Source organism: Emydura macquarii, unplaced genomic scaffold, assembly GCF_026122565.2.
Source record: "Emydura macquarii macquarii isolate MOO-44397 ecotype Brisbane River unplaced genomic scaffold, CSIRO-AGI_Emac_v2 contig_1768, whole genome shotgun sequence".
NCBI lineage: Eukaryota > Metazoa > Chordata > Testudines > Chelidae > Emydura > Emydura macquarii.
The window spans coordinates 1,802,737-1,822,172 of NW_027131905.1; the positions used below are offsets into that span (position 1 = coordinate 1,802,737).

General features: G+C 40.3%; 1 protein-coding gene across 4 annotated transcripts in view; it reads right to left on the bottom strand.

Moving 5' to 3' along the window:
- PPP2R2C (protein phosphatase 2 regulatory subunit Bgamma) overlaps positions 1 to 19,436 on the bottom strand; it is a 267,835-nt gene that overhangs the window by 55,706 nt on the left and 192,693 nt on the right. For all 4 annotated transcript variants that reach the window (XM_067556420.1, XM_067556424.1, XM_067556422.1 and 1 more), the window contains exons 3-6: positions 15,419 to 15,516; positions 13,607 to 13,772; positions 8,963 to 9,075; positions 7,315 to 7,492 (exon numbers count right to left, since the gene is read on the bottom strand). In XM_067556420.1, coding sequence (XP_067412521.1) covers positions 7,315 to 7,492; positions 8,963 to 9,075; positions 13,607 to 13,772; positions 15,419 to 15,516 — 555 coding nt within the window. The remainder of the gene's footprint in view (positions 1 to 7,314; positions 7,493 to 8,962; positions 9,076 to 13,606; positions 13,773 to 15,418; positions 15,517 to 19,436) is intronic.

Below are 19,436 nucleotides of genomic sequence, written 5' to 3' on the forward strand. Positions count from 1 at the left end.
CAACTGACTCCAATGGGCTTTGGATCAGGCCGCCTAGTCTCTGCTGGTTTCTACTGGCAACTCTTATTTTCATTTGCAGGATCAGTTATCTAAGAAAGCAGCAGACCAATGGATGCCTTACACTGTTACAAAACCTAGTTGTCCAGCTGAATTAGCTGAAGTTTTTCAACTCAAATTCTGCTAAGGATGCTCAAATTTTGGGTGTGTGCCAGATCCTAGGGAATAAGGTGGCCAGTTTCTCCGCAGGTCCCTTGCTTCCTAATTATAGCCCTGACTTTAGCTTTGCAGACAGATACTTACTTACACTATGACAGAAAGAGAGCGTATGAGAGAGACATTGTGAAAGAGAGAAACAGAACAAATAAAAATCAGAATTAAGGCTCAAGAAAAAGTCCCTCAGATTCAGCCAGCAGCAGCTCTTCTGGCAGAATGTCCCATGCTATAATATATGTCTTTAAATGCATGATGTAGAGTGGCAGAGCCTGCCCTGATTTCAGCACTAAAGGAAGCACTAAAAATGGATTTTATGCATTTCCTAACAGCAGATGAGAAATTATTTTTATATAATAATTCTCAAACTAAAAGTATTTGTATGAGAAAAATAATGATGCGAGGAAAGTGCTTTATGACAGTGCACTTATCCAAGGGAATAGAAATGTTTTGCAAATAGAGTCCGTGCACAGTCATCATGTTTGGAGACTTTTATAGAAACAACCTTATCTCAGTCCAAGGACACAAATTTGTCAGCACACCTCACCACAAAATGTCAAGAGAATGCTGTGTATTTGCTTTCAGCTTTGCATTCAAATGCACTGCACTGAAGGAAACATACACAGCAGGATTATAAAAGTGGGTATTTCTCAGCCTAAGGGCTCTGTTACAGAACCATGCATACGGACTGTGCTGTTAATGAAGTTTTCAGGTGCGATCATACCGACCACAAAGTAGATCATGCATTTGTGTGCAATGCTATTTGGGGCTTCCTATTTTTGTGCTTTTTTTTTTTTTTTTTTTGTATATTTCCAAAGTAAATTAATTCCCAGAAGATACAGAGCCTAACGATGTGACCGTCCATGATATGCTTAAAATGCTGGAATACATTAGATTATAAGAAGGGCCTATGGTGATTTGCTAATTAACTTAACTCTTTTGGGACATTAAAGAAGGAATTTTTTATTAAAACAAGATAACCCTGGACTATATTGACCTGACTGAGAAATGAGTATTTTAGTCAAGATGAGTCTCAAGATGAGTACATACAGGCAAAGGGAATGTTGTTACCATAGCAATGCCACAGCAGCCTCTAGAGTGAAATAGTGTGCTACTAGGAAATGAAAGGAGTTCAAGTGCTATGATCTGCATAGTAGTGTGAGCAATCCAAATACATGCTCATAAAGAATATTTAGTATGGTTAGATAGTCCAGAGATGGCTACTGATGTGAAGTAAGCCTTATCAGTATGCTTCCAGCAGTTCTGTTTTTTCGTTCACCATATCCAAGATGATTTTATCTAAAGGTTTAAGCTATGGGCAATACTGCTAAGCCATTTCAGACAGAACATTAACAAATGTAGCAATCTCTGCCTCAGTACTTCTCAGTACAGAATATTCATAATTAAGGATGCAGGCTCTCTCTCTAATGTAACCAAATGTATTAAACCTCTTAGCAAAGAAGAAAGAAGATATACTAAATTACTCTTAGGACATGACTTATTCTCTTCTCCCCCACCCCTCCCAAGACATGGAGGAAATCTGATTGCAAACCAATTGAAATGGTTTAAAAATGACTTGCAATTATTTTATGGAAATATATCAGCTGAAACACAAAACTTACTCAAAACTTACTTGTCTGTCTTTCACCAAAATGAAAATAATGCTAATGAAAAATACTGTGTTTTATTTACTTGTCAAAAAATTACTTGTCACACACAGGCATCCAAATCGAATTTTGCAAGATTGGTTTAAAGTATTTTCCAAAAGAGTCAATGAAAACAAGCCCAAGATCTGCACTGGCTTATCATTCTGTTTTCACAGAAATAAATAATTCTCAGGGATTTGTAAAGCTGCTGAAATAATGGCAGCAAGCCATTTTATTTTATTTTTAAATAACACTCTACAAATCAAACATTCCTACTTTAAAAAAAAACATACTGGTGTTATGCTGACAGTTCTGATGAAATACCACTGCAGCTCTTGCTTTTTTATACAGTCCATAAAGATGCTCAAATGTGTTCGAGTGTCCAGAAACTCTACTGTTATAGTTGTTGTTTGTGTCATTGTCACATCCAGCCTCTTGGGCAAACAGAATGTAGTTCATTTTGCGTAGCAGAGCTGTCTCAGAGGGAAAGAGTAAGGCAAATATGTATCACTGCCAGATCATTTATTAACAAATGCCATTTGTAGCTAAAATACGTTCAGTTCATTATTTTATTTTAACGTGTATTTGATGTAATCAGGCCTCGTGTACGTCATGTATTTGATGTCATCAAGCCACCATATTTTGCTTTGTGTTCATTCACTTGTCATCTAACAAGAAGGTTAGGAAACAAACCAGTATCTTTAAAACTGTTTGAACTTAGTCTTCTGAAGTGCACAGCAGAAGGCACTGAGAGCCCAGTGGTATTAATTTATAATTTAAACTTTAGACTTGGCAGAATTTCTTCTCTTAATGTGGCTGGTCCTAACTGCATCATGAATATCTCATGCTTTACAATCCACCTGTAAAACCGGCCAGTTTCATATAATATATGACTGGTTTCTGCAGAATGGAAAGGCAGGCAGAATGACACCTAGTTATTGGTACCTTAATCCTTAATGTGCCAGACTGAAAGCTCACTGAGACAGGTGCACCTGCACAAATGCATATGCATATTGGGTAACTCTATGGCCAAATATATTTTCCGAAAGATGGATCCAGATCTAAAAACACCTCTTCCAGTTGCCTTATCCTCCTTTTACCGCCATGACAGGGGTAATTATAGCTAATCCAACCTCATTATGCAACTCCTACCTAAAAGATACTCCAAAAGAGCCCCTCTCTGAGGCTGAACCAGCCATGTTGAATATTCATATCTAACCACTATTCAGCTGCAAGGATCGATCCACTGTCGCCTGGGACGTACGTACGCTGCAGCCTGTTCCCCTTCCCACTTGCCAGAGTCCCATTGCCACCAATCCAGACAACAGTCCCAAGCCATCTTGCCTCCCACATGCAGGGACTTTTCCATATCGCAGTTACTTCTTAGACATGTATTCAGTTTCCCCACCTCACAAACCCTAGCGTACACCTGGAAATTGAGGGCTCTGCCAGGGAATTGTGGAGTGTTGTAAAGGTTAAATCAACGGTTCAACTGAAAACTCTAAGAACATCATATATTATCTGTAAATATTCTGTTGTGAGAGTTTGTGGATGCATGTAACACAGCTCTCACAGCAGTGAGTGAATACACAGTAATAGCAGTACATAGCAATACTAAACTACTGAATGATGGTATTAAATCTCAAATAGCCTTGCTTTCAAACTGTTCTGTCTACAAGACATGCAGTAGATTATGTCATAAGAACAGTCTGTCTTTCAGCTTTTCCTAACACTCCCCACACATACCCACTCCCCACAGATTTTATGATGCATCTTTAGGGGCTAGGCATTTTGGAAGGCTGAACACAAGTGGTTTTTTTACAAGGAGGGCAACTGTACTGAGATTTAATGATGCTGGAAGCTAAGTAAGGTGGTCTCTCTTAGGCAATTCACTTAAATGTTCTGCTTCATTTTCCCCATCTGTAACAGGGGGATAAAAATACTTATTTACCTATCTCTTAGACTGCTGTGAGGATTAATGACCGTGTATACAGGATCTATAGAAAAAACTGTACACACCCGTGTACAATAAACATGAAATATTATCCAGGACCATACTCAGACCATGTAAATTCAGATTATATCACTATTTTCGTTGTAACCCTTCTATTTTCAGGTATTTACAGATAGCTTGGATTTAGAAATTCACTCTGGGCTGGTATTTAGTCTGCACTTTCAGCACAGGAAATCACCTTAAAAAAATCAATCCGGTCTTATTTAAATATTTATTTTAAAAGTTAATCAAGACATGTGTTGGGATTCTGTATCTTTTACACCAGACTTGATGTAACACAAAGGATTGCCGATAGCAATGCAGTTAACATCTTTCCTAGATATTTTTGAATATGCAGGGTAACAGTCCTGACTACCCTAAATAGGAACACTAGCATTGCCATACTGGATCAGACCAGTGTTCCATAACTCTGGATTCTGCCTCTGACAATGGCCAGAATCCAATACTTCAAAGGAAGATGGAAAGAAGAAACCACATAACTGGCAATTATTGAATAACCAGGAGTTAGAGTAAAAGGGAGCAGAGGACAGCTCACTCTTCTTTCCCTGACTTGGGCTGGCTCCTTGGCTAGTGCAGTGAGAATATTCCTCTTCCTCTTTCCATCTTCTTTAACCACTAGGAATAAATCTGCTCCAAGTTCATCCTGATCTCGATTAGAACTTTCCCAAGGTTTTGGAATGTCTGGATCTATGGCTATAGTTTAACAACTTATACGGGCCTGGAGCATCTTCTCTTGGAATGTGTCAGGAGGGCTTTCCCTTCTGGGGACAGAAGCAGGGATGGTGCATGTCTCCACATAGAAGTGTTCCACCACGGCACCCTGCAGATGCTTCTCCAGCAAGGGTCAACAGCAGGGGATACAGCTATGCTGTGTGGCAATGGCCTCTGCAAAGCCCCCATTTCCAAATGGAATCCAGGAAGGCGTTAATAGAGCTAGGAGTAGCCACACAGGGACACAGCTAATGCCAGCCAGGTCTTGTAGGTGCTATTTTGGTAGAGGAGAAGGAACCGCCGGAGAAGTCCCTGGGCATTCAATGCCCCAAACACTTGTCCCCTTTAGAGAACAATTCCCAGGAAGTTCCTGCCCCTTATTCCTCTCACAAGTATGGCCATGAGATGGAGGCAGAGAGGCCAGCTGCAAAGCTCAAACTTCCCCAAACTCGAGAATGGTCAGAGATTGGAGAGGCTTGGTGCTGGGCTGGCATAGGTTTATGTCCAGTACTTTCTAATCACTCCTATTTGTCTGCTAGAAATTAAGGACCAAATGTGTCCTTGATGTAACTGCAGTGTCTTCAGTGGGGAACGTTACATTCACTGTTCAGCGCCTTTGAAAAATACAGCCACTTTTATTTAAGTGCCTAAATATGGATTTAGATGCCTTATTTTAAGCACCCAAGTCTGGAAATTTTGGCCCAAATCTTCAAAGGTATATAGGCTTCTAATTTCCACTGAAATTGGCCTCTGATCCTAGTTATTCTAGACCTGATCTAACTCTCACTAAACTGGTTGAAAATATGTTCATTGCCTTTAATGGTATATGAATTAAACCCTTAGTAAAAATATAACCATATAATAAAGACCTCATACAATCTGGCACAATTTGACTATCTCTGCTTAGGACTGGGACAGCAAGGATTGATGCATGAGGCAGAGTTATGTGGGGAGGTAAGCACCGAGATTGCCAACACTATGCTAGGCTCCAGGCAGTGCAATCAGTCTCTCACTCTCCTGAGCAATGAAATTAACCTCCCAACCAGTGAACAATAGAAAAGACTTTAAAAAGAAAATGGAATAAAAAATGTTTGAATAATAGAGAAGCTGTGACAGAAACTGACAGAAGCCAGATAATCCCACTGGATTCTATATCCTGGCTTCTGTCATCCTGTGTCACAGACTTAATGATAGTTAAGGGCCTGATTTTGTATTCCAACACAGTTATTGCAGGGGGCGGAATGCGTGGATTCCCTCTTCTTTTATTAGGGACTTTAACACCAGACTGCTCTATTATTTCATTATGTGATGCCAACACCTGAGCAAAGGGTTCCAAACAACATTTCTCCCTGTAATAAACACCATGCAGTAGAGGTGCATTATTGTATAGAGGACAGGGGAGTTTTTTTTTCCATTTAAACAAAAATGTGCTCTTATAACCATAATCAAAGATGGGGGTGGCAGTGCTTGGAAATCAAATTTGGATGGAGCTGTAAAACTCTCTCTAAGTAGGCTGGTTTTACGGGATACAATTCAACATGCCTAAGCTGAAGAGGGTGAGTAGGATGAGGGCCTAAAGGGGAGATGGGGGTATCTTCCATGGGGACATTTTTATAGTACCTGCCATTTGGTGCAATCTGGTCCATTCCAAAAGGCAAAAAAATAAAAATAATTAAGGACCTACTCTAAAGCGCACAGAAGCAAATGGGAGTCAAAAACTGACTTTGGATCAGGCCCCACAGATGACAAGATAGAGAAATCATCCCAAAACTCCCTTCCTTTTGGTGGTAGAAATGTAACTCACAGAGATCCCCTGTCAGCAGATCACTGTCTTCACTTCCAATTCTCATAGACTTATATAAACATCCACAGAAATAGAATTTCACCTGCTTTAAGAATACTTTTATAAACATCATCATAAGAATGCTGTAATGCAGGGCAGGCTGACCCAGGATTCTGTCCTGGCCTCTAAATAGTTTGTGCCTCTCCTTAATGGTCCTTTTATACTCCACACAGTTTCCTCTGGACTACATTTTCCTCTCCAGGAAAATGTAAAACTTTTCCTCTCTACAACATCTTCTACCAGGCTGATTTCCGCACCCGCACCCCCCCCCCCAGCTGCACGGCAGGTGGCACCCTCTCTGATTGTTAGAAAGCCCTGTAGTGCACAGCACTGTGACAGCACTTCAGATGAATGCAGCTGCTGGTGTGAACCTTGAGGAAAGGGGTTGTGTCACTTGAGGAAGGGGGCATGTCACAGTGGAGCTGGCCTGCTAGGACCCTCCCTCATTCAATGTTTCTCAGACACTGGGGTGAGCATAGTGGGGTAAGGACGATCAGTTCTGAAAAGCCCTTTTACCCATCATGGAGGAACTCAGAATAAAAAGTCTGTGTGAGATGGGGGAATAAGGTATCCTAGTCAGATGGTGAGTGATCATTCAGACTTTGTCAGTTTCCTGATAACTAGACACTAATCAACTTTGAGGTTGGTAATTATCTATCAAAATTCACTGGTGCTTGAACTAGAAACTGGTAACCAACTTTACCACCTGAAGATGCCTGTAGAGTAAAATGATGCATTTATCTGTTATAAGTACTCCCAGAGACTGTAATGGGGGATGTATTTTTAAAAGAAAAATGAATGTTAAAATATGCACTTCATTTTTAAATAATTTTTTAAAAGCCCTTCAAGTGTGAAGCAACCCTGGAACAAACAATCATAATGAAGGATACTGAAACTTCGGTCTGTGATTGCTAAGTGCCAGAGGTTAATCCTGAGATCATCAGCTGACATGTATGTCTCACAGTCGCTGTTGACAGAAATAGAGTTGACATGATAGGTATGACCATTAGCAAAGATTCTCCTGGGAGTGACTTCTACCATCAGATCCATAGGTTTCAATACAGGCACCTACAAAATAAAATGAATAAGAACTTTTAAAGTAATCTGTTTACATGTTGAGAAACTCAGCATAGTGCAGGGAATGAAATACAACTACATTTTAAATAATTTATTGTATTTCCTTCACCGCTTTATGCCTCACCAAGAACTGTCAAGTGACAAAAAGGCTATAATTTTTCTGATCCATAATAAATTAAGTCTTTGAAAACAAATGCTAGATATGTATAGACCTCCTCTACGTACATTAGTATCGTTCATTATTTGTATTTTCATAGCACTCAGCAGCCTAGTTATGGACTAGAAACCCACTGTGCTGGGCACTGTACAAACACAGAACAAAGACAGTCCCTGCCTCAAAGAGCTGTGTGTGTGTATACAGCTGATGTGCTGAGCCCACTGACTATCATGCTGACCAATCCCGTCTCATTGTTTCCTTGTGCCCCCCCATACGTGCGTATCCACTTCTCTTATACTGAGATAGTAAATTCTTTTTGTTCTGTGTTTGCACGCTAGCACCTTGTACAGTGGGGTTCTGGTCCAGGGCTGGGGCTCTTAGGTGCTACTGCCATACAAATACATTATTAACAATAATAATAAACACATTTATATAGCTATCTGTGTGGAAGGACCAGTCTGTATGTTAAAGAGGACTATTCACGCAACTAAAGTTTTCCAGGACCAAGACCTGTATTTATATGTATAAATATACTATGCTGTGACAGAGAGGAATAGAACCACCACCACTGTGTATATTTATGGGCCTCTAGGAATTTAGTTTAGCAGTGAATTTCCATTAGCTAATAACTCGGATTTATATATATTTTTAGACAACATGACTTATGATGCTGAACTTGAATCACAGTTACCATTATAGCAATCAGTGCTAGCAATCCATCACACATCAAGCTGTAGGTATTTATTATGGCAACACAAGTAAATTCCTTTGAGCACACCGCAGATATCATGCCACCACAGGAACAAAAAACTGGCTAATCAATTAATAAAAATAACTCTGCTCTCTGTCTTTGCTTTATTAAGCTATAAACTGCACTAGCTAGTTTGGTTTCCCTAATTACACCCAACAATGTACGCTTTCCATTCATTTATTCATATTAATGCTCAGAAAGGCAGCAGCAGTTTAATGCTTTCAGCGTTTGCAATTAGCTCATCTTTATTATAAATGCAAAAATAGTAATGTTTCCACAACTCTGCCCTTCAGATTCTGGCTTCAATTAATTTCTTTGAAAAAACAAAACAAACAAACAAAAAGACTTCAATTTTCAAAATCCAAGAGAGAAAGCTGGAGACTGCATCACACAATCCAAAAGTTCCAGTCCAGCAAACAGGACCTCTCACATGAGTAAAGTTATGCACGTGCTTAAATCCTTTGCTGGAGTGGGGCCCAAGAGCACATATTTAATCAGTCACAGAATCAACTGGACACTGGATAAAGAATTCTCATAGAGCCCAGCAGCTCACCTGTAGTGACGTTACAGTAGACAGATCTTTAAGTTTCCCTTCTTCATCCTTTAAGTTGTATCCCTCTGGTCTCTTATCTCGTTCAGTAACTTTCCATAATTTGATAGTTTTATCTTTTAAAAAAAGAAACCGGAGTTGCTATTAGCCAAAAGACCATGAACTCTGTTACTTACCTTTAAGATAATAAATGTTACCAAAACAGGGCATTCACCTAAACTCAATTTTGCAACTCAGACTCACTTTTCTAACTGCAAAACTGCTGACTCATGAAGGGTTTACTGAACCTGCATGTGGCTCAGCAGGTTCCTGCCAGCTAACAAAATAAGCAGAAACTGTTCTCATAGCCTTGCTCAGCATTTACTAGGAGGAGTGAACCAAAAATGCCCTCTGTAGAAGGCATGCCCTTAAGAACTTATGTCCCTCACCTATGAAAGGTACACAGTTGTGCAGCTTGGGCCAGTGTGCTGGGATATTCAGAAGCAAAGCCATCGGAGTATTGGGCGGATGGGGTGTCTAGCTAATGAATGGCCTGCTGCAAGAATAGGCAGAAACTTGTTCCCTTAACCTCATAGGCTCATGTAGAGAAAAGATCAGGGAAGGATGGAGGATATATTTAGGAGTCCCCCCTCTCCAACGGAGAGGCATGGACAGAAGAGCAGCAGCAGGGAGAACTGATACAGAGATAGAAATTCTAAAGGAGAGGTATCAAACTGGGATGGGAAGGAGGCAGAGAAGTGGGGAGGAAAAAAGACACTAATGTTCGGGGTGTTCATATCCATTTCAAACTCTTCCTCTGAATGCAGGCTGGGTGTGTATGACTTTTAAGCTGCTCTCTAATGAGGCTCCTACAGAGGCTATGGGACCTGCTACTAGTGTCTGCTGAGGTGCTAGCCCTTCAGTTTAAGTAGTAGAGGCCTGTACTTTTTTGAAGCTTGGAGATCAAAGCTCTGATCTGAACTCCCTGTGTGTGTGCTCTGATAGGAACAGTGTCCATTGCAATGCCTAAATCCATTGCACCCCTACCAAGAGTACTGCTGGAATGACAAAACTTCCCAGGACCAGCAGGGCAGCGTTAAAAAGAGGCAAAAGAAGCAACAACAGGGTAGACGTTAAAGGACATTGCCAACTCATGTAGACTGCAGCTTTGTTCCACGCAGTCCCTAGAAAGAATACAATCTGATGGGAGAAAAGTGAGCAGTGAGTTTAACTCTGAGGGTCTTGTGCTTTAAAATCAATTAACCCACCTCTCCCAGAAAAGAAAATGAACTGCCATATAGCTATGATGTAGATTATGGAAAGTTTTGATTCACCCATTAACCCTCATGCAACAAAAATCCTAACATTGAACAGTTGCAATCTATCCATGAGTATAGCTATATGGGAGCTGGGTGGATAATCAACCTATAACTAAACAGCTGTATTTAGCTAACATCAAATATATATTACAATTACACCATTTGTGTTCAGAAACTTTGAGTTTCCTTTTGGCAAGTAACTTTTCTTTATGGCTTGTAGTCAGATTTATTATAAAAGTGTACAAGTTCAATGCAAATTTCTGTCTAACTACCATGTTATTCATAAGTTTTAAAAAATGTAATGATGCAATCAATCAAACTTTTGCTTTTCACCGTTAATGCCAATGCACACCATAAGAAGAAAGAATACTAGATTAATCTCTTTCATGGTAGGATTTGGCCTCTATTGATTAGCACAACAATTTTTGCAGGAAAACTTGCTTGTTTAATGGTTAAATGGACAATATTTGCTGATTGTCTTCTCCCTGTGTATGCCCTCTGGACTTGCAACATCCTTAAATATTCAAAGTGTCAACATGCTTTGAAAAGGGATTGTAGAAATAGCATTGTGAGGTTCCATATTTATTCAGTCTCATGGGTGTTGTGAAGTTCAAATTAATTAATGTTTGGAAAGCAATTTGAAATCCTCAGATGAAAGGCTTTGTATAGGGCAAATTCCAGCTATCTGATGTCAGAAACTGGCCCCCTTAGTGCAAAGAATTATCAATGAATCATAGTGATTTGTTATTATAATATCTAATTAGCTGAGTTTAAAAGTCAAACTTTAATTTTGCTGAATGTAAGCACTGCAAACCCACACTGGGATCTGCAAATCACAAGAGGGTCCTTTGTATCCATGAATAAAGATGCTGCAATCAGAACTTAGCTGACAATTTTGCTGGTGATGTGTAAAATGGAAAGAATCCAACTCCCTCTCCCATAGCTGTGTAGCTTCTGCAGGGCTTGTTGAATTCAAAACTTGTTTCCGTTAGAAGCAAATATGATGTGAACACACATTTGGCCAGATTCAGACCTCAGATCACGAGTACTTCTTTCATTTAATTCAGAGGGAGCTACATATCTATATATGTGGGTAGAATTTGTTCTGTGGAAGAAGATCTGCTGCATAATTAGATGCTATTTTTACATATTCACTTTTCTGACCACAAGTCTGCTTTAGATTCTAAATGTCACTTTGTAGATTTGCTTTATTCTAATTTTGCATCCAAATACTAGATTCAGAAAAAAATGTATGAACAATAAACCTATGGCTATTACTCTAAGGTACTTAAATGCCTCTCCCCCCCAATAGTATTTGAACACCTCACAACTGTTAATGTATCTTCACAACACTTCTACGAGGTAGGGAATTATATGGTCAAAGTCATGCAGAAGTGGCAGAGTAGGGACCTGAACCGAGGTGTCCTGAATTCTAGGCTGCTGCCCTACCCCACGAAACCATCCTTCTACAAATAACATGGGCTCAGTCCTCAGTGCCACCAGTGCCACACAGTGAGAGTTACCCTAAAGGAGCAGAGAAGGACACCCCCAACAAAGAGGAATCTGAGTGTCCAAAACCGGCATATGCAGGTCTATGCAATTTGTATTCCCCCCCACTCTCCTCTGCACAGGAGGCATGTCAGGGGTGTGCCAGAGCTGGGATCAGGCAGAGCACATATTATTTTGCCAAATCCTTGGCTGGCTGACTTGCCTGCTGCAACCAGGGTAACTTAGAGGAGCCCTGAGACGACTCATTTCAAACCACTAGCCCACCCAAGATTGGGAAAATAGAAAGGTGACTTAGAGCTTGTGCTAAATTTAAACTCAGGAGAGCTGAGGACTGAGTCCCATGTATTTCCTGAGGTTTCCAAAACACATACTTTAGGATGGAAATAACAGGGTTTGCTTTCCATAACAGAGAACCAATTTCTGCATATATTAAAATAGGATTCTTTTGTTAAACTTGTTTGACTCAGAGAAGATATCTGAGAGTAGGAAGAGGTACAGAAAAGAACTCTCAAACTCCATGTTTCTTTTGTGAATGATCATTTTAGCCCCCACTGTAGCTAACTTTTAAAGATCTGCTTCATGTCGTTTGCCAGGAGGAAAACAGATAGTAAAACCATTCCACATGCATAAGGAGATGTGACGCATTTAGGGATATATTCTTCTCTTGGATGCATCAATGGATGTATCAGTACAGCTCCCACTGGCACATAATATAATGCCAAGCACTCTGTATTATGTCAGGGTACCCAAAAGAAGTTTAAGTATTAAAAACCATTTCTGAGGCAAGCAGACTGAGAAACAGTGATCAATATTAGATACTGATCTTCTAATACATGGATATTGTTTTATTGGTGTAAACCTGGACTAGGAATAATGACCTTGCCTTAAAGAGCAGTGGTGTTCTGAAAAGCAATTGTCTAAAGGTGGCATCCTGGGGTTCCATGTTTATTGTCTGTCAGTGATTTCTAAATTTGCTCAGTTTTACAAGTAAAACCTTTTCTGCACGAGAGTGCTGTCAACTCAACCTGGCATCTGAGAATCACGCTGGCTTTTACCCATGTCATGCATCATGAATAGTAATGAAGGTTCCAGAGGCCAAATAATGTCCTCAGTGGCACCTATGCAACTCTATGCTTTCAAATTATTCCCACAGTGACACCTTTACAAACCCTTACTTAGCTCTTATATGCTATTTTTCATCTGAAGATTTAAAAGTATTTTGCAAAGAAGGATCAGTATCACTAGTTCCCTATTGTGCAAACCCTAGTGTAACTGTTTGGAAATTACTAAATAATTCTGTTGATAATGCATTAGAAGGAAAGGTAATCCATCTCTCTCTCTCAGCTGAGTTGGTTCTGAAGGACTAACAGGAGTAAAAAGCATAAAGAAACAACCCCCCCCTTTTTTTTTTTTACTTAAGTCAGCAGAAATAGTTCTGCATACAGATACAAAGCTGAGTTACCGAGTAAGATGGTCCCATTTTCACACAGTTGCTTTACAGAGTAGAACTGCATATTAATAGCAGAAAGTGGATAGCTCACTAAGCAGAGCTGAACAAATGATTTTTCTGTATTGTCACCAAAAAATTTCACCGCTCTTTATCCTTAAATCCTCATGAACACTCAGATAGTAATCCTCGTCTGTGAATGTGAATAAAGCTTACAAATAGTAAATATAAAAATCCATGCAACAATTTTTCTTAGTAGACTCTGGTACTGGAGACTACTGAAATGGAAATATAGGTTAAAAGGAGATTTGGAAATACTGGGGAAGAGTAACTAGTAGGGTTGGAATAGGCCAGGATATGTTGACACTTCCTTTACTGGTGCTTCTAGCTTACCGTTTGTTGACAGAAGGGAGTGGGCTGCATTCTGCTGTGGTAGCCATTTGATCTTGTTTATTTTTTCCTCTATCTCCAAGCTCTTCAAATAATCAAATTCAGGCTCATGGCTCTGGAATGTGCTGTACACATTGTACTCCCCCTGACTGTAAGGCTCATTTTTACTCTGTGAAGAAGACGGAGAAACAAAAATATGTCTGATGATGTCAGTATTTTATCTCCAGCTTCTGAGCTGACTCAGGTAAGCTAGTAGCCCTCATAAATATAACAATGCTAGGAAATAGCATTTTATTATAAGTTTAAAACATGCTGTTGACAGATTGCTTTACTGTGACACAAATAAAATAGTTTTTCACAGGCATTAAAATGCTGTTTCATATCCAGACAAAAGCCTTTGTTAAGAGCTTAGGAATGCAAAAAGAGGAATTTCTTCAGTACAATTCTTATTAAAATGTAGTTATTAAAAAATTGTGTGTAACAACCTGGAAATTCAGAATTAAATTTTCACAAGCAACTTTAACTCTGGCCATTCTCTGCATCCCCAGAAATGCTTAGCCATACCCCATAACTCATCTGCATTCCATTACCTACATGTCCCAGAGTAATCTCATTCTCTCCATACTAATGTACAAACTACATTCTCCCAGACCCTCTACAGACCCTCCATTAATCCATTCTCTTTTAATCAGCCTGCTGCACACAACTCAGTTCTCATCTTTCATGCACAGACCAAAAATCTGTCGTCCCCCCCACCCCCTCCCCCCAGATGCCCACTACAGTCAAGAGACCACAATACTTTCACAGTCGATCCGCAACACAGAAGGTCTGATTCTCATGAACACTTCCTGGCAGTGTAAAGGAATTTTAAAGTGGGTGTAAATAGGTGAGAATCAGGCTGAGATTCCCCAACCAGCTTTCACTATCTACGTAATAAGCCACCAAGCAAATCACAAAGATAAATCTGTCCAAACTGTCCTGTCTCAACAGAGTACACAGACTGCTATACCTGACTGATTCTCCCCCTCAGTGTGCATCTGTGACTGAAGTATCCTTATGTAACCAACTCTCCAGTCTAACCCCATTCTCTGTTCAAATGGGTGTCTCAAATGGCTGAGACAATAGCATTCTCCAAAACAAAACAGGGCAGGCTATGACACTACTTATTCCATATATATGATACAAGGGAAGGTAAGCAGAATTTGAAAAGGAAGTGCAAAAGGTATCATAGGAGGGATGTTATATCATGTGGACCGTGTGTGGTGCAGAGCTAAGCTTGTTTGTGGAGCCTTAACTACCAGTTTCCAGACTAAACAAGAAACAAAAACAGCTTTTTCTAAACTTAGAATTTCTGTGCTTCCAAATGTTGGGTTTAGATACCAGCTAGGAATAGCAGGGAAATTCGGAGTTAAGATTCTTATCCTCCTTAATTCACCTCATTGAACCTAAATATTACAGGCCAAAAGGATAACACATTTTTCAACCAGACTCTTTTCTGAGGACTCTTCATCACACAATACCTATGCAAAACACCATGGGTAATGACATCCTGGCCCCACTGAAGTCAATGGAGTTTTGCCCTTAACTTCAGCAGGGCCAGGATTTCATCCCCTGTTTTCTCAGCCAAGATCCATGATCTCCACAACAGAGCAATTCATGGAATACTCCATGGAGTGACACCTATCTCCCACTCCTCCCAAAATAGGTAACATTCAGTTTGTGTTAATCTTGATACCATTACAAAATTGATTAGATCTCAACAGTGTAAAAAAAAGTTTAGCAAGCAATTATGACTGGAAGTAGTAACGAACATACCTCAGGTTCCCTTTGGAATATAACAACCCGACCTCCCTTGTCCCCAGTAGCCAGTAGTTCTCCAGTGTGATTGAACTCGACTGTAGAAATAATATCAGCTGGAGGGAAAAAGCAAGAAAAGACAAAAGATTAGAAATGTCAAGGGCTTCATAAAAATATAGGAAATGAGGGATTCAAAAGATATACAGAGGAATGCAATGGCACGCTACCCATTGTAAAAGTCTGCATGCCATTAAAATCTGACAACTGAAACAACTGTAGATTTCTAGAGGCAAGATAATGATTTAAGGCACTGCCTGCATTTTGAGAGTGGAGGGGTTATGTATCAGGAAGAGCACAATGTCTCTAGCAGCGCTAGAAGCCCTCTTGCTCTGTGTCACAAATTACATTCCCCACACCCTATGAGGCTTTTAGCACTCCTGAAAGCACAAGAATCTCCCTGCCCTTGTGTACCAGGAGTGCAAGAATGAAATGCGAGTGCCTAGTCCCTCCACAGAGGCATGAATACAGGACCAAGTCTCCTTATGTCCTTTGCACGCTGTGCAGTACAAAACATAGTCCGTTTCAGTGCAGAGCTTTCGGTAGATCACTTCAACACCATAAAAACATATAATGAGAACTTTAAAAAACACCAGTGTTTGTTTGTTTCTTAAAACAATAAAGTCTGAGAACAATTTTTGAGACGACGTGAAAGTCATCAAAACTGCAGGCCAGCCTATTTTACAAAATACTGTAAAGTTGAAATGAAAGGGGCAAAAAAGAGCTAGATGACAGGAAGAACAAATTATTTCACTTGCATGAAAATAAATGTTAGAATCATAATCCACAGTTAATCCTCACTATTAGCATAATTTAAATTAAAATGTGTGATAGTAAAATAGGGATCCATGGTATATACAGAATTATAGTCAAATATAGGATATTACCCGCATACTACATGTTTCGGTTTACTATAATTATCAACATTTGGTGATCAGTGATAAGAGACAGATTTTAAGAAGTGCTTAGCACTCAACAGCTCCCATTTAGGCACCTAAAGGAGTAGCCAGATTTTCAAATCAGCTCAGCCTCCATCAGCTCACACTGAGAACAATGGGAGATAGTGGCAGCTGAGCCCTACTGAAAATCTGGCTACCATTTAGGAGCCTAAATAGGTGCATCCTTGTGTAACCAGCTCTTCTGAAAATCTGGCCCTAAACGTATTCACTAACATTCAAAAGTATCTAAATACCAAGTAGAAGTTCCATTTATCTGATGCACTTCATGCATTAAAAAAAATCTGTTCCCATTATTCTTTTACTAATCCAGCCCTGAATTTCATAAAGCTTCTATTGCCAGTAGCTTTCACTGTGATCTATCCAAAAGCTAGTTACTTGGTGGGGGGAGGTATATTATTACTAATTTAAAAAGAAAAACCTTGTTCTATTACTGAGAAACAGAACTCTTATTTAAAAATAAACCCGTCAATATAGGATTTTTAAAAAACAGGATATATGAGGGGATCTATGTTGGTCTTTCAGCTTGAGTATCTGTATGTATGTGTCACTTTGTCATGGACTTCAGGATGGGTCCACAAGTATCACTTATCCTCAGCTGTATAAAATGTGTAGCTGCACCCTAATCCTAGGAGGAATCAAAAGGGCATGTGTGTAGGAAAAACATCCTTAGACCAAGAATTCTAAGTGTGCCTAATGTGCTTCCTAAAACCATTGGCAAAATTCTGCCAATGCTGGAACATTTTCAATTTAAAAATATGTCTGGGAAATGAAAGTGCTCAGCGGAACCCACTGCTTCTGTTGGACGTGCTATGTCCTCTGCTCCTACTGCATCCCCATGCCTGAGCACAGTGCTCAAAGTGTGCCAGGCTGCAACAGGTTGTAGACCCGGAAAATAAAATGTGTGCAATTCAAGCCAAGTTGCTGAGGGTGCATTCTCTCACCTCCTGCGCAATAGCAGCCATCAAATCTACTTAAGGAAGCAGGCAGAGCTCTCCCCTCAACCTCTCAGGAGCCACAGCTGTTCTCGTGGGAGGGGACCTGGGAGCAATAAGGGCCCAGCAGTTTAGCGCAACTCCAATCCCCCCTCCCTACCCTCTTCTGTGAGCAACAGGTCAGTTCCTCTGCTCCTCTCTCTCCTTCCCCCTCCAGCAACACCCAGCCTGGGAAGCCGGGAGGAGGGCTGAAGAATTCCTGGAGAGGCCCCCCTCCCCCCCCCAGTCTGTAAGGTAGAAGGGGACACCGCTACAGACTCCCCACACAGGCCTAGAAGAGGAAGGTAAAGAACCACAGAAGGAACAGAGGTAAGACCTGGGGGAAGGGAGTAAAATTTACGTAGGGGTTGGGAGGGCAGAACAGAGAAGGGGGCAGAATTGATAGGGGCTGGTGGATACACAAATTTTGCTTTCATTTTTGTAGACAATGATAAACCCCCCCTCCAATCACACACACACACACTTTTGTCTGACCACATTCAGCACTGCCTCAGCAAACAATGGGGGGACACAGCATTTTCTCTGCACCTAGGATGACAAACTCCAGTTTTCGCCCCTAGCAATAAAAATATTGATGCAAATGATAAATGATGACGATATGGGAATGTAAATATTGTGTTTTGGTAGTTGAATTTTGCATGCTGATCTGCACTCTAATATAACAGAACATTAGGACCTACTGTATTTGGACCCAATCCAAAGTCCATGAGAACCAATGGCATTTGACTTTTGTGTGGACTTCAAAGGAGTTTGGATCAGGCCATTTGTTAGTAACTTTCCAAAAAGCGTAAGCCTCTGCAGCCTAGGGAGAGAAGGTGCACTAACCAGTCAGGGGGATTGGAGGTTTTGGGGTAAAGTTTATTCTAGTGGAGGATTTACTTTTCATTTCCTTGTCAATTTTTTTTTTGATGTTTTCTGACCAGCTCTTTTGCTGTGTAATATCCTCGGTTGAAAAGAGATACTTATGAATTCTTTTGCTCTGATCTTGTGAAACTCTTACTGATTTTAACTGCAGCATCCTTTTATTGGTAAGATGATATATGCATGTACTCACCCACGTGGGACCTCATTCTAGCCCCACCACACAGATAGAACTCTTGTTGAAATCAAGAGTGGAGTGGTTTGAAGATGGGGACCCTGGCTTAAGTGGGCTAAGTAAAACACACTTTGAGGGCGAGAGAGATAGACAGAAAATAAAAATAAGATGTTTTTTATGATGGTCTTATTACTGAAGCCCTTAGTAAGAACTGAGTAAAAGTGACTCATGCTGGGCATTGTCCCCGAGAAAGGACTGAGTTAAAACAGATTAATGGCATGAAGATTCAGCCCTGTAGCTATAAGTGCACTTGCTAATGGCTCATTCACGGAGTGTTTCCTTGAATTGTTTGCATGATATAGAGTCTCATACTAACACACTATAATATACACAAGGCCTAAGCCAATGCCCATTGAAATCAATGTGAGTCTTTCTGCTGACTTCAATAAAAATTGGATCAGGTTTATAAGACAATGGCATTGTTATTATTATTATAATATTGTGCCTAGGATAGGTGTCAATTTGTGGAGCAAAGCATTAAAACTAAAGTAGTTTAAAAAATATTAGCAACAAGTGTCCATGAAGCATCGCTAATGATGGCACTTTGATGTAAAACTCAGGCACGGTCTACATGCAAAACTTAGGCTGACATAGCTACGGCACTCAGGAGTACAAAAACCCACCCTTGAGTGCTATAGCTATGCTGACCTAACCCCCACTGGAGATGCAGCTAGGCCAATGGAAGATGCTTCCATCAACCTAGCAACTTCGGGGTGGTGGAGTTCCTCCAGCGACAGAAAAAACCCTTTGATTGCTGTACTCTGTGTCTACACTATGAGGTTAGTTACAGCAGTGTAGCTACAGGGCCGTAACTAAGCTGCTGTAGAGCCCATAGCTTAGACGTGGCCTCAGAATCTCTCGGGCGCTTTGGTTAATGCTTTTTCCTCAGCAATACTAAAATGGTAATTCTGAACTAGAAATTCCAAATATAT